The sequence below is a fragment of the Triticum dicoccoides genome, chromosome 2B (assembly GCF_002162155.2).
Source record: "Triticum dicoccoides isolate Atlit2015 ecotype Zavitan chromosome 2B, WEW_v2.0, whole genome shotgun sequence".
Taxonomy (NCBI): Eukaryota; Viridiplantae; Streptophyta; class Magnoliopsida; order Poales; family Poaceae; genus Triticum; species Triticum dicoccoides.
This window is the reverse complement of record NC_041383.1, coordinates 40264451-40278426: the sequence shown is the minus strand read 5'-3', so window position 1 is coordinate 40278426 and position 13976 is coordinate 40264451. Positions and strand designations below refer to the sequence as shown.

General features: G+C 44.3%; 1 protein-coding gene across 1 annotated transcript; it reads left to right on the top strand.

The window, feature by feature from the left end:
- Positions 1-7857: 7857 nt before the first annotated feature.
- Positions 7858-13676, top strand: LOC119360365. The gene is made up of 11 exons (XM_037626032.1): positions 7858-8064; positions 8658-8744; positions 9194-9277; positions 9548-9802; positions 10416-10478; positions 10557-10640; positions 10723-10869; positions 12331-12365; positions 12498-12553; positions 12630-12724; positions 12961-13676. The coding sequence occupies exons 1-11, from the start codon at positions 7858-7860 to the stop codon at positions 13282-13284; spliced, it is 1437 nt and encodes a 478-aa protein (XP_037481929.1). The 3' UTR covers positions 13285-13676.
- The last annotated feature ends 300 nt before the right edge of the window (positions 13677-13976 follow it).

Sequence of the window (13976 nt, the reverse complement as noted above, 5' to 3'; positions counted from 1 at the left end):
CGAGGGCGACGGCGGGCGGCGTCGAGGGCGAGGGCGACGGCGGCAGGCCTTCGGCGCGGCAGAGAAGACGAGAAATGGAGGCGACGGTTCGGGCCCTTGTATTTATAGCCCCCCCTTTAGTCGCGGTTGGGGAGGCGACCCGCGACTAAAGGGTAAGCTTTAGTCGCGGTTGGCCAGACCAACCGCGACTAAAGGGGTTTTTGGCGGGTTTTTGCCTTCCCGCGCGCAACGACCTTTAGTCGCGGTTGGGCAGGCCAACCGCGACTAAAGGTATTTTTCAAAATACTTTTTATTTTTCAAAATCTTAAAAATACAAATAATATATCAAAAAATTCAGAAAAATAAAACTAATTCAATTCAATATGTTAAAAACACAAATATTATATCAAAAAATTCAGAAAAATAAAACTAATTCAATTCAAAATTCTAAAAATACAAATAATATATCAAAAAATTAAGAAAAATAAAACTAATTCAATTCAAAATGTTAAAAATACAAATAATATATCAAAAAATTCAGAAAAATAAAACTAATTCAATTCAAAATCTTAAAAATACAAATAATATATCAAAAAATTAAGAAAAATAAAACTAATTCAATTCAATATGTTAAAAATACAAATAATATATCAAAAAATTCAGAAAAATAGAACTAATTCAATTCAATATGTTAAAAACACAAATATTATATCAAAAAATTCAGAAAAATAAAACTAACTCAATTCAAAATTCTAAAAATACAAATAATATATCAAAAAATTAAGAAAAATAAAACTAATTCAATTCAAAATAATATACCAGAGGCCGGCCGTCGGTTATGGTGGTACGGCCGGACTCTGCAGAGCGTCATGGACTACATCACGGCCGGCGATATCCCCCGCCTGCGCTACCCTCAGTTCGAGCCACGAGCGCCGCTCGACGACAGCGACGACAGCAGCGACGACGACGGCGGCAACTTAGAAGGCGACAACTACCAGTACAACGGCGGCGGCTATGAAGACTACGAGTATGCATATTATACGCCTAGGCAGGAGTATGACTAAATCACTCCAAATTTCATGTATCATTAGTGGTATCTCGAATCATTCGAAAATGGACACCAAACACATCACGGGTAATATAATTCACATGATCCATTCAACAAAGTTTGGTACAATAAATTATTACACATCATTTCTTCCCTTGTGTCCCTGCTTGCTTACGATTGTGCCGTATCCATGGAGCATCCTCATCATTTAACTTAATGCTTGGGTCGGTGTTCACTTTGAAGGGCGGAATTTCAGCAAACATATTATAATCTTCTGACATGTCTGTCTTGTCCTCCACTCCCACGATGTTTCTTTTCCCTGAAAGAACAATGTGGCGCTTTGGATCATCGCATGATGTACTGATCGTTTTCTTATCTTTCCGTTTCCTCGGTTTGCTACTCATGTCCTTCACATAGAAAACCTGAGCGACATCTTTCACTAGGACGAATGGTTCGTCAAGGTAACCAAGATTGTTGAAATCCACCATTGTCATTCCGTATTGCTGGTCCACCTTTACCCCACCTCCTGTTAGCTTGAACCATTTGCACCGGAACAAAGGGACCTTAAAGGAGGGTCCATAGTCAAGTTCCCATATCTCCTCTATGTAACCATAATATGTGACCTTTTGCCCATTCTCGGTTGCTGCATCAAAGCGGACACCACTGTTTTGGTTGGTGCTCTTTTTATCTTGGGCGATCGTGTAAAATGTATTCCCATTTATCTCATACCCTTGGAAAGTCGTTATAGTCGAAGATGGTGTCTTGGCCAACATGTACAGCTGATCTACAACATCATTGTCATTCATTAAATGTTTTCTCAACCAACTGCCGAAAGTCTCCATGTGGGCCTTCCTAATCCAGGATTCAGGCTTCCCCGGGTTGTCCGAGTGTAAAATATTCTTGTGTTTCTCAAAGTACGGAGCCACCAAGCTGGAATTGGTCAGTACAGTGTGGTGTGCTTCAGTCAGAGAATGGCCGTCCATACATATCGTTGATTTCCTTCCGATCGTGCCTTTTCCACTTAGTCTCCCCTCGTGCCGCGATCGAGGAAGACCAATCGGCTTAAGGTCAGGAACAAAGTCAACAAAAAACTCAATTACCTCCTCATTTCCATATCCCTTGGCGATGCTTCCTTCTGGCCTAGCACGGTTACGAACATATTTCTTTAATACTCCCATGAACCTCTCGAGGGGAACATATTGTGTAGAAATACAGGACCGAGAATGAAAATCTCTTCGACTAGGTGAACCAAGAGGTGCGTCATAATATTGAAGAAGGATGGCGGGAACACCAACTCGAAACTGACAAGACATTGGATCACATCGTTCTGTAACCGTGGTAGATCTTCTGGATTGATTACCTTCTGAGAGATTGCATTGAGGAATGCACATAGCTTCACAATGGCTACTCGAACATTTTCCGGCAGGAGCCCCCTCAAAGCAATCGGAAGCAATTGCGTCATAATCACGTGGCAGTCGTGAGACTTCAGATTTTGGAACTTTTTCTCCGCCATGTTTATTATTCCCTTTATATTGGACGAGAATCCAGACGGGACCTTCATACTGCTCAGGCATTCAAAAAAGATGACCTTCTCTTCTTTGGTCAGAGCGTAGCTGGCACGACCTTGAAACCATTCCGGATGCCGGTCATCAGGGTCTTTCAAACGTTGCTGGTCCTACTGTGCTTCCTTTGTATCATTTGTCTTCCCATACACGCCCAAGAAGCTTAGGAGGTTCACGCAAATATTCTTCGTAACGTGCATCACGTCGATTGCAGAGCGGACTTCTAGGACTTTCCAATATTCTAGCTCCCAGAATATAGATTTCTTCTTCCACATGGCTGCGTGCCCGTCAGCTCCCTTCGGAACTGATTGTCCGCCAGGACCCTTTCCAAAGATGACTTTCAAATCCTTGACCATATGAAATACCTCAGCACCAGTGCGTTCCGCAGGCTTCGGCCGGTGATCTGCCTTGCCGTTGTAATGCTTGCCTTTCTTTCTTACTGGATGAATTTTCGGAAGAAATCGACGATGCCCAAGGTACACGTTCTTCTTACAATTTGGCAAATGTACACTTTCAGTCTCATGTAAGCAGTGCGTGCATGCATTGTATCCCTTATTTGACAGTCCCGAAAGGTTACTAAGAGCAGGCCAATCGTTGATGGTTACGAAAAGCAACGCTCGTAGGTTAAATTCCTCTTTTTTGTGCTCATCCCACACACGGACACCAGGTCTGCCCCACAGCTGTAAAAGTTCATCAACTAATGGCCTTAGGTACACATCGATGTCGTTGCCGGGTTGCTTCGGACCTTGGATGAGCACTGGCATCATAATGAACTTTCGCTTCATGCACAACCAAGGAGGATGGTTGTAGATGCATAGAGTCACGGGCCAGGTGCTATGGCTGGAGCTCTGCTCGCCAAAAGGATTCATGCCATCTGTACTTAGACCAAATCTTATGTTCCTTGCGTCAGCTGCAAAATCTTTGAACTCTCTGTCGATCTTTCTCCATTGCGTTCCATCTGCGGTGTGTCTCAACTCCCCGTCCGACTTACGGTCCTCTTTGTGCCATCGCAACAACTTGGCATGCTTTTTGTTCCTGAACAGACGTTTCAACCGTGGTATTATAGGAGCATACCACATCACCTTGGCGGGAACCCTCTTCCTGGGTTTCTCGCCCTCAACATCGTCACCAGGGTCATCGCCTCTGATCTTATAACGCAATGCAGTGCATACCGGGCATTCATTCAAATTCTCGTATTCACGGCGGTAGAGGATGCAGTCGTTGATGCATGCATGTATCTTCAGAACCTCTAAACCTAGAGGGCAGACAACCTTCTTTGCTTCGTACGTACTGGCGGGCAACTCGTTATTCTTTGGAAACATATTCTTCAACATTTTCAGCAAGTTTTCAAATGTCGAGTCAGCTACACCTGCCTGTGCCTTCCATTTCAGCAAATCCAGTGTGCAGCCCAGCTTTTTCAGACCATCATCGCATCCGGGGTACAATGACTTTCTGTGATCCTCTAACATGCGATCCAAATTCTCCCTCTCCTTTTCAGTTCCGCAGCGTCTCCGTGCATCAGCAATGGTCCGACCAAGATCATCAACGGTCTCATCACGTGCCTCTTCTTCACCTTCACCTTCCCCTTCACCTTCCCCTTCACCTTCAGCATCCTCCATGAAAGTATCACCGAAATGAGCAAGATAGCTTTCATCGATGAAATCATCCCCTTCTTCATCTTCTTCCATTATAACCCCTCTTTCTCCATGCTTGGTCCAACAATTATAGCTTGGCATGAAACCGTGCCGAAGCAGGTGCAGGTGAACTTCTCTTGAGGAAGAGTAACCCTTCTGATTCTTACATTCAGCACATGGACAGATAACAAAACCCTTCTGCTTGTTCGCATTAGCCACTACGAGGAAATCTTTCAAACCCGTAGTGAACTCGTGGGAGAGTCGGTTACCGTACATCCATTGCCGATTCATCTGCATTATTATAATATAAAATATATAATTAACCATCATGCATTTGTTAAACTAACTAGCTATAAACAATAGAAATTAAACAATGAACAACACACATGCATATTTTATCAATGACACACATGCATGAAAGGTTCAAGTTGCTAACCGCGATCGAGGAGGAAAAAATAAATGAGGAACCTCAAGTGTGGCTCCAACACTTCATATCATGTTTGTTTCACCCTCTTGGGGCATTTCATCAAACACCTTGTGTGCATAAGAGGAACCAAAAGCAAACCTACACCCCCTTGTGAAGCTTGTGAAGAGAAGTGGCACCAAATGGCTAAGTGAGCGTGCTGAACTGGTATATATAGGGGAGGAGCTTTAGTCGCGGTTGGCCTGGCCAACCGCGACTAAAGGCCTTTGGGCACCTTTAGTCGCGGTTGGCCTGGCCAACCGCGACTAAAGCCCATCACGTGCACCAGCTGGCCACCGAGCGCCCTGGGCCCAGGCCTTTGGTCGCGGTTCGTCTGCCGAACCGCGACTAAAGACTTCATTAGTCGCGGTTCCTACAGTTTCGCGACTAATGGGGCTGGACGGAAGCCTCTTTTTCTACCAGTGACCTGTGTTAGACAAATGACCGGAGGGGGAATGTTCCATGTTCAGCCTACTAGGGGCATGAGACAGATGAACGGGCCGCGTATTCGGATTCATCTCATTTTTCGGAGCAACTTTCATGTAGAAAACATTTTCATCCGAGCTACGGTTTCTTTTATATGATTTTTCAAAGTTTTATTGCATTTTATGGATTTTCAGGTATATTAATAATTCAAAAAAGATTAAATGGGAAAAGGCTAGAGGTACCCAAAAGTGTACCCAGCAAGTGGCTGATGAGGCTGACAGTGGGCCAGTGGGCCCAGTTGACCAAGTCAAAGGTTGACTGGTCCACCAATGAACAGTGACAACGGGGCCCAGTTGTCATTGTCACATATTTTAACAGTTTGTTTTAAAATAATCTAACTGGTTGCGGGGCCCACTGTCAGTGACTAATTAGTGGGGATGGTTAACACTAATTGGGGTTAGCCTAATTAAAAAGGGGGCCGGCCCAGGTGGCAGTGGCCTTGGGCCATGGCTGGGCGCTAGTTCCAGTGAGGGAGACCAGCGCCGGCGCACGGAGGAAGCAGGGCGTGGGCCTGGCCGGCGCGGATGACGGCGAGCGGCGGCCATCTGAGCACGCAGTAGTGCAGCGACAGCACGCGTGCAGGGGGGGCGGTTCCAGCGGGAGCGGGGAGCAGCCCGGCGGCAGCCGTCCCGGCGTCCGGTGCGGAGCGGACAGAGGCAGGGCACGACGGCGCCGCCAGGAGCTCGCGGGGGCGGGACTCCGGCCGTGGCGGATGGCAGCGCGGGTGAGGGACGACGTGAGCAGCGACGGGACCGATGGCCAGCGGAGGCACGCGCGTTGGCGAGGCGAGCTGCGGCCGGCGTCGACAGTAGAAGCAGTAGCAGTACGCACGAGCAACAGGGGCGCGCGGCTTTGGGAGGTCGCAGGCGTCGCCTACTTTGACTAAACGAGAGAAGGGAGAGATGGGAATCGATGCGATGCTCACGGCGGGGTGGTAGGGGGATGGCAGCGTGCTCGGGGTGGGTCGACGGCGCACGGCATCGGGTCCGGAGGTTGAAGAAGACCACGAACGGGGCGTTGCGGCGGCGCTGATCTTGAACGGGGCGAGGTAGTCGACCTAGGCGAGGAAGAGGGAGCTCCTAGACGCTCTGGTGCGCCCCGGGGTGGTGCCGGAGCATGCTGACGATGGTGGCGCGACGAGCTCCCGCTTGGGTGCGGCGTATCTGGAGGGGAGAGGAGTAAGAGGGAGAGGGAGTGGGGGAGTGGATGAGGAGGAGCGCCAGGGCAAGTGGGAGGGGACGAGGGGAGCCGAGGCGTCAGGGGATCTTATCCCCTCGCCCAGGACGCCGGCGAGGCGGTCGGGGGCAACCATGCCTCTGCAACGACCGCACCACGGGAACATGAGGAGAAGGAGACCGGTGGGGGTAGGTGGGCTGGCTCGGGTGGGGGTTGGCCGAGGCCCGGAGGAGTCAAGCGGAGTTTTCCTTTTATTTTGCCTTTTTATAAATTGCAAAACTAAAAGAGTTTTGGTAGAAAAGAGACTTGTCAACTAAAGCGAGCACATTAATTCTAAGAGTCGCAAAAAGTTTAAGGCCGAAAGTAGTTGTCCAACTATTTTTAGAAATTTAAAATGCCAATTTTAAATGCTGCTGGATCACTAAATAATTTCTAGGGGCATTTTCGGAACCCAAAAGAGGTTGGTTCCAACATGACAATTATCCAGGGATTATTTGCCACACTTTGAACATTTTAGTTTTCATGTTTGGCAAATTGGAATTTTTTTACTTTAAATTTTGAGTTTGAATTCGAATCATGATTTGGATCAAGTGAGGACTAACAATAGTAATGTGATGACATGGCACCATTAGTGGGGGATTACTGCAGCATGATTCTCGGGGTGTTACACCCCTCCCCCATGGTCGGTGGGTGATGCCCCACCCTGCCTCGTTGCTAAACTAGATTTTGACCGCAATAATCGATCACCGCTAGGAAAATGAGGATCTAGTAAGCGTCGAAGGAACATCAATTTGGGCATCACCCCACACAACGCAGGCTTGCAACCCTTCACCACCAGTCGAGAGGACTAGAGAAACTGAGTCATGCCGCCGAATAAATTGAAAGAAAGGGGTCTAAATCACCACACAAAAAGTGAGACCATTGCTTCGCTTGATTGATACATCAACTACCAAGATCCGAAGAAAGCCCACAGACCCGGCAACACATATACCCTCGCAACTCTACGGCGCCGCCAGATCGGATGTCTGATGCAGGGAGAGGTCGAAAAGACTTTATTTTAGCGGGCCATCCCTGCCACTACGTCATCAATATCGTTTGGGAAATAGAACCTAAGGAAAAGAATTCTGACCTACAAGAAGGAAAAATGTAAAGAAGGGGGAGAAGATCCCACTCCTCTTTGTCACTGACGAGGTCTCTGAAGGAGGAGGAAGGGAGGCCGAGCTGGCGGCATGAAAGAGAGCTTGAGTGACTGGTTGGGACAGTTTGCTGACACACTCTCCTACCATGTAGAGTCACCACCTCATCCCCAATTTGCTGATACACTCTCCTACCATATAGAGTCACTAACAATCTAAAACGTCTTACACAGAGAGAGCAGTATATAAGATATCTACCACTTGGGCCCTTGCAAAAGACCGCTACCAAATTCTCCAGGAATCGAGGGGGCGAGCCGCAAGAAGCCAGTGCTTCTCCGAGGGGCAGAAAAGGAATCTCCAGCAAGCGAAAGAAATGGGGATAAATTTCAAGGTCAAGCTATACAGCGACAGGGCGGGAAGCAGCGGAGGCGGAGACGGAGACGGCGGCGCCGGACCCACATCGCCGCCTGCGCCAGGCCCCGCGCCGTCGCCCTCCCTCGACCCCGCGCTGGTTTCCACCTCGCCGCTCCCGCTTCAGCCGGCACGGAGGCCGCCGCTGACCCCCATCGTCAAGTACACGGTGAGTTCTTGCAATCTTGCTTCCTCCTGTAGCCTCCTGGGTGAACGGTGATGGTCGCCCGGCGCGATTCGGTGGTGCGTCGGGGTGACCTCGGCTTCGTTCTTGGTCCGCTTCGGGGCATTTCTTGCGGCCTGTTCGTGTCTGGGTGCTTTCTTGGCTCCGCTGCCGCAGGATCGGGTGTCGTCGCAGTTCAGTTATCTTTTTCTTGGCTGCGTTCTTAGAATTGGTGTAGTTGTTGCCTTGTTGGGAAGATGGATTGCGTGCATGCTTGCGAGCCCTCCAATTAATTTCGTGACGCCTGACGTAGTACCTGAATTCTTTTGTAAAAGGAAAAGGAGGGAGTTCGTTGGGGTCTCTGTTCAGAAATTGCGCTCCTTTGATATTCTTCTGCGAGTTCTTGGTCCAATCGGGTGACCAGGAAAGCTAGATGCCTAGATTCGATATTTCCATGGCAGGATAACTGAAAACTGTTGGATTTCCCGCTGTTGTCTGGACCGGATGCTCTGTTTTCACTGCACTTTTCTTTACTCTGTTCTCTGCATTTGCATTTGCGCTGGAAAGTGTTTATCTTACAATGCCCTGCCATTTTCTAGGATGAAGGACCGGATATTGATGATGACTGGCCCGAGGACGAGGACAAGGACGAGGACGAGGACGAGGATGATGATGATGAGGACGAGGTGAAAAATTGTGTTCCTTTGCTGCTAGTTCTTGGTTCAATTCCGTGGCTTGGTGACTTGAGTTCTTTGTCCAGTTGTTCTGAACACAGAGAGTGATCCCTTGTCAGTCATCACAGTGTTAGATATTCTTTTCTACTTGTTGATTGTACCCGTTGGAGTTTGAATAAGTTGTTGTGGTTGTTACTCCCTCCATTCATAAATATAACATGTTCTAACTTTTTTATGAATCATATGTATATACACACGTTTTAGTGTGCTTGTTCACTCATTTCAGTCCGTATGTAGTACATATTGAAATATCCAAAGTATATTATATTTGTGAACGGAGAGAGTATTACACTTGCCTTTAATTTATCTAATGATGCCTGGTTTTCACTGCACTTTTTCCACTGTTCTCTGCATTTGTGCTGGAAAGTACTTTTTTACAAGCATGTTCGGCCATTTTCTAGGATCAAGGACTGGATGATGATGGTTATGATGATTGGCCTGAAGACGAAGATGATGAGGGTTGGGAGGTGATGCAAGAGGATCAGGTGAAAATTTGTGTTCCTTTGCTGCTACTAGTTCTTAGTTCAATTCCATGACTTGGTGACTTGAGTTATTTATCCAATTGTTGTGAAAACAGAGAAGGATGCCTCGCAGTCGTTGCGGTGTTGGAATTAATTTTCTAGTTGTTGATTGCATTAGTTGGAGTCTGAATCAGTTGTTTTAGTTGTTACTACACTTGTTTTTTTTTTTGGTACTTATGGGCTTTATTTGTGCTGGAAAGTATCCTTTACAAATATCTGTCTGCAATTATTTAGGATGAATTACCAGATGAGGAGAAATTCTACATTTCATTGTTTATGAGCACTCAAAAGAAGAATCTCCCGCATGATCTTGTTCGGCATGACTCGGTGCCGCTCAACAAAAATGAATATTTTTCTCTGTGGGAAAACTGGAATCAGCTGCTGGATGGCAAGAGAACATACCTCCGACCACCGAAGGACTGCCGTATTCTCAGTGTCAGTGGTGTTTTCAGGTGTCCGGATGCTCGTCCAAGGGCATTAGGATGCCAGGTGAGAACATTGTAGCTCCTCTGTTCACAACAATGCATTGATTTTTTTTAATCTTTTCCTCATTCAGTTAACACCATCTGACCTTTCCGATGTCCTACAATAAACTTCCACTAGATATTCAAGAGTTAACTCCATCTTGCCTAGCATGCTAATATATATTATCATTCCCCTTGTTTGAGTGTGTGTTACATGCAACCTTAAATGTTTGTCAAACTGCGATCATGTCCTGAGGGAACTATGGTATTATCTGGAACATAACATTTTCGTAGACGTTACTCTGTGTAATCACAGTGAAACTTACCCTTGATAAGGTCATGTGTCTCAAGTCTTACCAATAATGTGAGTTAGGGTACAGGAGAAGTTCTTATGTGACATAAAATAAGTTTCAGTTTTGCACATTGTGATTGATACATAGGTTTTCCCAATGAAGGCCTCATATCATTTTCCTACCAAATAAGTGGATGATTGATGTGTGAAAACCATAAAAGAATTTCTTAGGCTTACAATTTTGCGCCTTGTGCTTCAGCATTACTTATTCAAATCCATCCTTAATTCAGATGAATCTACTAAATCGTTAGTGCCCTTTTTGTGATACTTATTCTTTGTTTGGCAGGAACCACTCTTGGATTTGGTTCAGGATTATTCAGATAATGACATTTTCCAGGAAATTATCAAGGTAAGTTTGCATGCCACTATAGGAGCATTTTCATTATTTAAGTGTTCTATGCTAATGTGCAAAACTAGTTTTGTGCAGGTTCTTTGTCAGCGCTATTTGCACTTCAGACGAACTCGCGGAGATGGCAACTATTTCTATAGAGCTTTCTTTTTCTCCTACTTGGTATCTTTCTAAGTTACTAGGTTTTTATGCTGTTGCTTTTTTGTTTTGCATCAAAGTTTGATATGACTATGCTTGTAAACAGGAAAATCTTGGACAAATGCAAGATAGTCAAGCTGAAGTTACTCGTCTAATGGAACATGTGGCAGTGTCCAGAGAGAATTTCTGTCGTCTGAAATGGGACAAAGCATACTTCTTAAATCCTGAAGAATACTTTTCAAGTGTTGTTTCTGTATGTATTCTCCTAGCTTACACAAGCTTCATTTTTTTTCTCTGACCTCTTAACCCCAGTTCTTTGTAATACTTAGTTCAGTCATTTAGTGAAAAACAAACTAGTATGATTTATACTTGCCAAAATAACTTGATGCCCCTTATGTGGCCTGCTGCTTGTAAGATGTGGTTGGCTGTAATCCTAGCGGGTTGACGGCTTTGTTAATTCAAAGTCAGGCTCGGCTCGAGCCTCTTCTCTAAATATTTTTGTCCAGTGCCCTTGCTGAATCTGCTTTGAAGTTATCTGAACCCATGCTACATCATCAGAAAATATCTTTGATACAGAACAATACCTTAAAATGTTTTTGTGTTTTTCTTTCCTCTGTAGAAACTGTTCTTCTGTCCTCTGTAAAAAAAGCATATGGCACTACACACTTAAATGAAACGAGAAGTAGATGCAAGGTCGTAATTGCTGTTTGTGGTCTGCTACATAAAGGATAGGAAAAATCTATCACATATAGCGGGCCATCGTAAAAGCTAAAATCTACTCTCACCTTTTACTATAATACACATCTTTGGTTACTGTTACGATTTCTGAGTATGAAATATATGTAGCGAGACATATAGTAAACACTGAGCCATATGTCTACTGAACTACGACATCCAGCCTGAACTAATCTATTTCTTATCAAAAGAACAGCATGAGGTCCCAAGAAGTATTAAACTCCTTGATCTTAGCGAATTCCAAAATATGTGACCTAAAACAGAGGGGGTATGCAGAGTGAGAGGAGAGGGAAAACCTATGAGCACTCTGCCATACATGTAAATTTAGGGGAGGGCTGTGGAGTTCTCCAAATATTTATTTTTCTTGTTTCCATATTACTTTTTCTTTAAGGATATCTACGAAGAGTATAGAGGAAAAAATGTTTATTTAGTTGAAGTAGTTTTGGCACATGTTGCATGGAGGAGCCATAGCTGCTATATGATTATTGGATATAACAGTATTAGCTCTGACAGGAAATTATTCAATGGCTTAGAATTTCATGCTGTAAAAGCTATAGCGCGCTATTTAAATTTTGGAACACCGAGTATATGACATGGTGGAGAGTACTGGTTTACAGGACCATACCAACTTGAGAGCTCCTTAATAATGCTATGGTCTGTCATCATATTCCACTTGACTAAAACTCCACTTTCATTCTTGCTACAGTATGGATGCTATTCAGCTCAAGTATTGTTTCCTGATATAGCATTCACTACAAAAGTAGCCCCTGCCATGTCGGTATATGATGACAGACCATATTTGTTTCTGTGCGCTTTCGTCTCTCCGGGATGCATTAGGAGCAGTCGGCATGATATGTCACGGAAATATTTGTTTCCCACACCATTACAACTGCTGTATGCCGTATGTTAAACAAATATGATTCTCTTCATAATATATCTCAAATTATATACTTAACCATTTGTCTTCATGTTCTTTCAGGAGTTGAATCGTTTGGTCAATTCTGTTGCAAATGGGTATGAGCTTTTAATTAACTTGATGTTTTGTAGTGATTTTCTCTGACAGGACATGACATTAAGTTACAAGATCCCTTTGCTTGTTTGTTGTTACGTTTGGGTTTTGAAAATATTTGCTTTTATCGTTTGCAGTCTGAGTTCTGACGAGTTGTACAAGAGAAGTCTACAGGAGATGATGCCACTCAGGAGTAAGGATACTACAAGCTTGCTTAGATGTTTTGTTTGTCCGCTAGTTCTCTCTCGCTTAACACCTTTTTTTTCCAGTCATTTCTTTGCTAAGATTGCTGGCAGAGACCGAGATCCGTACTCGAGAAGCTGATTACAAATCATTTATCCCTGAAAAGATGAATGTCCATCAGGTTAGAGTTTCTTATCCCTACTACTGTTCTCGAACAATCAACTAGTGAATTATGTATCTTTTGTCTTTCTCGTAAAAGTATATGTAGTTCATTATCAAGGTTGAGAATTTTCTCTGCATAAACAGTGTTATTTTCTGTCCTTTGTACAGTAATAACATAATCATGACTAAACCAATACTAAGTTTACCATTTAGAGACCGAGCTCACTATTTGACATTTTATGGTTTTGGCATCAGTATTGCTACAAGGAGGTGCGGCCCCTGGATGTTAAACCAACGATGTTGGCAATGAGGGCTCTAACATATGCACTTGGCATCCCGCTGCGACTCGAAATTCTAGGCAGAGACTTGATGGCTGGAGATTTGCAAGTAAAGCGCCTTGATTTCTTCCCTCGATCAGAGACAGGGAAGGGTGCTTTCCATATGGCCCAAAGCTACTGGTCCTCAACCTCAACCCCTGAACCACTGGAGCTGGGAAGTGGCAACCTGTTATCATCTGATGGCACACCTTCGCTGACCTTGCTGTGTCGGTCCGAGGACTGCGACATTCTTTACCGCTAGTGAACTGTGCAAGTATTCTGCAGCCTATACTTGACAAAAAACATTCCTGGATGATGGCACATTAAATCTATTCATAGTCGACTAATACAGCATGGCCATTTAGGTTTTTAGTTTACCGGCATCTGATCTCAATCTACTTGTGCAGTTGTGCTTACTCATTTGAGAAAAAGCAACGAGCTGTTTTATCCGCTTTGGAATGTTTAGTGAAGTAGTCTTTAACTATGCATCGATTATCAAGGAATACTGGCATCAGGAAATGTGAATATATACTGCATTTATTACTGATAATGTACTCCTTTGCTTCTGTATTCAGAGGGAAGCTATATAATTGATGAGAATATGTGAAGAACTAGATGTTTTCCTACTTCCTTGTATTCTGGTGAAATTGTAATCTCGATACACAATAAATAAAAAGTATAAGTTCTAAATGAAAATGTAATTTTTTTCTTTTAAACATACCTGTTTCCAAGATTTGTGTAGTCAGACTTCTCTAACAGCCACTGTTTTTTTAATGTGTTTGAAATAAACAAAGTACCACAGTATATAAACTGTAGTATCCCCAATGCCATGTTTTTTGGTAGTATTTGAGAAAGAAATGTTGACCTCTTTTTTCTCAACAAAACTGAGAAAAACTTGTACGTATTTTATTAGAACCTAAAGTATTCATTGCCTAAGGGGAGATGCTTAGTAAA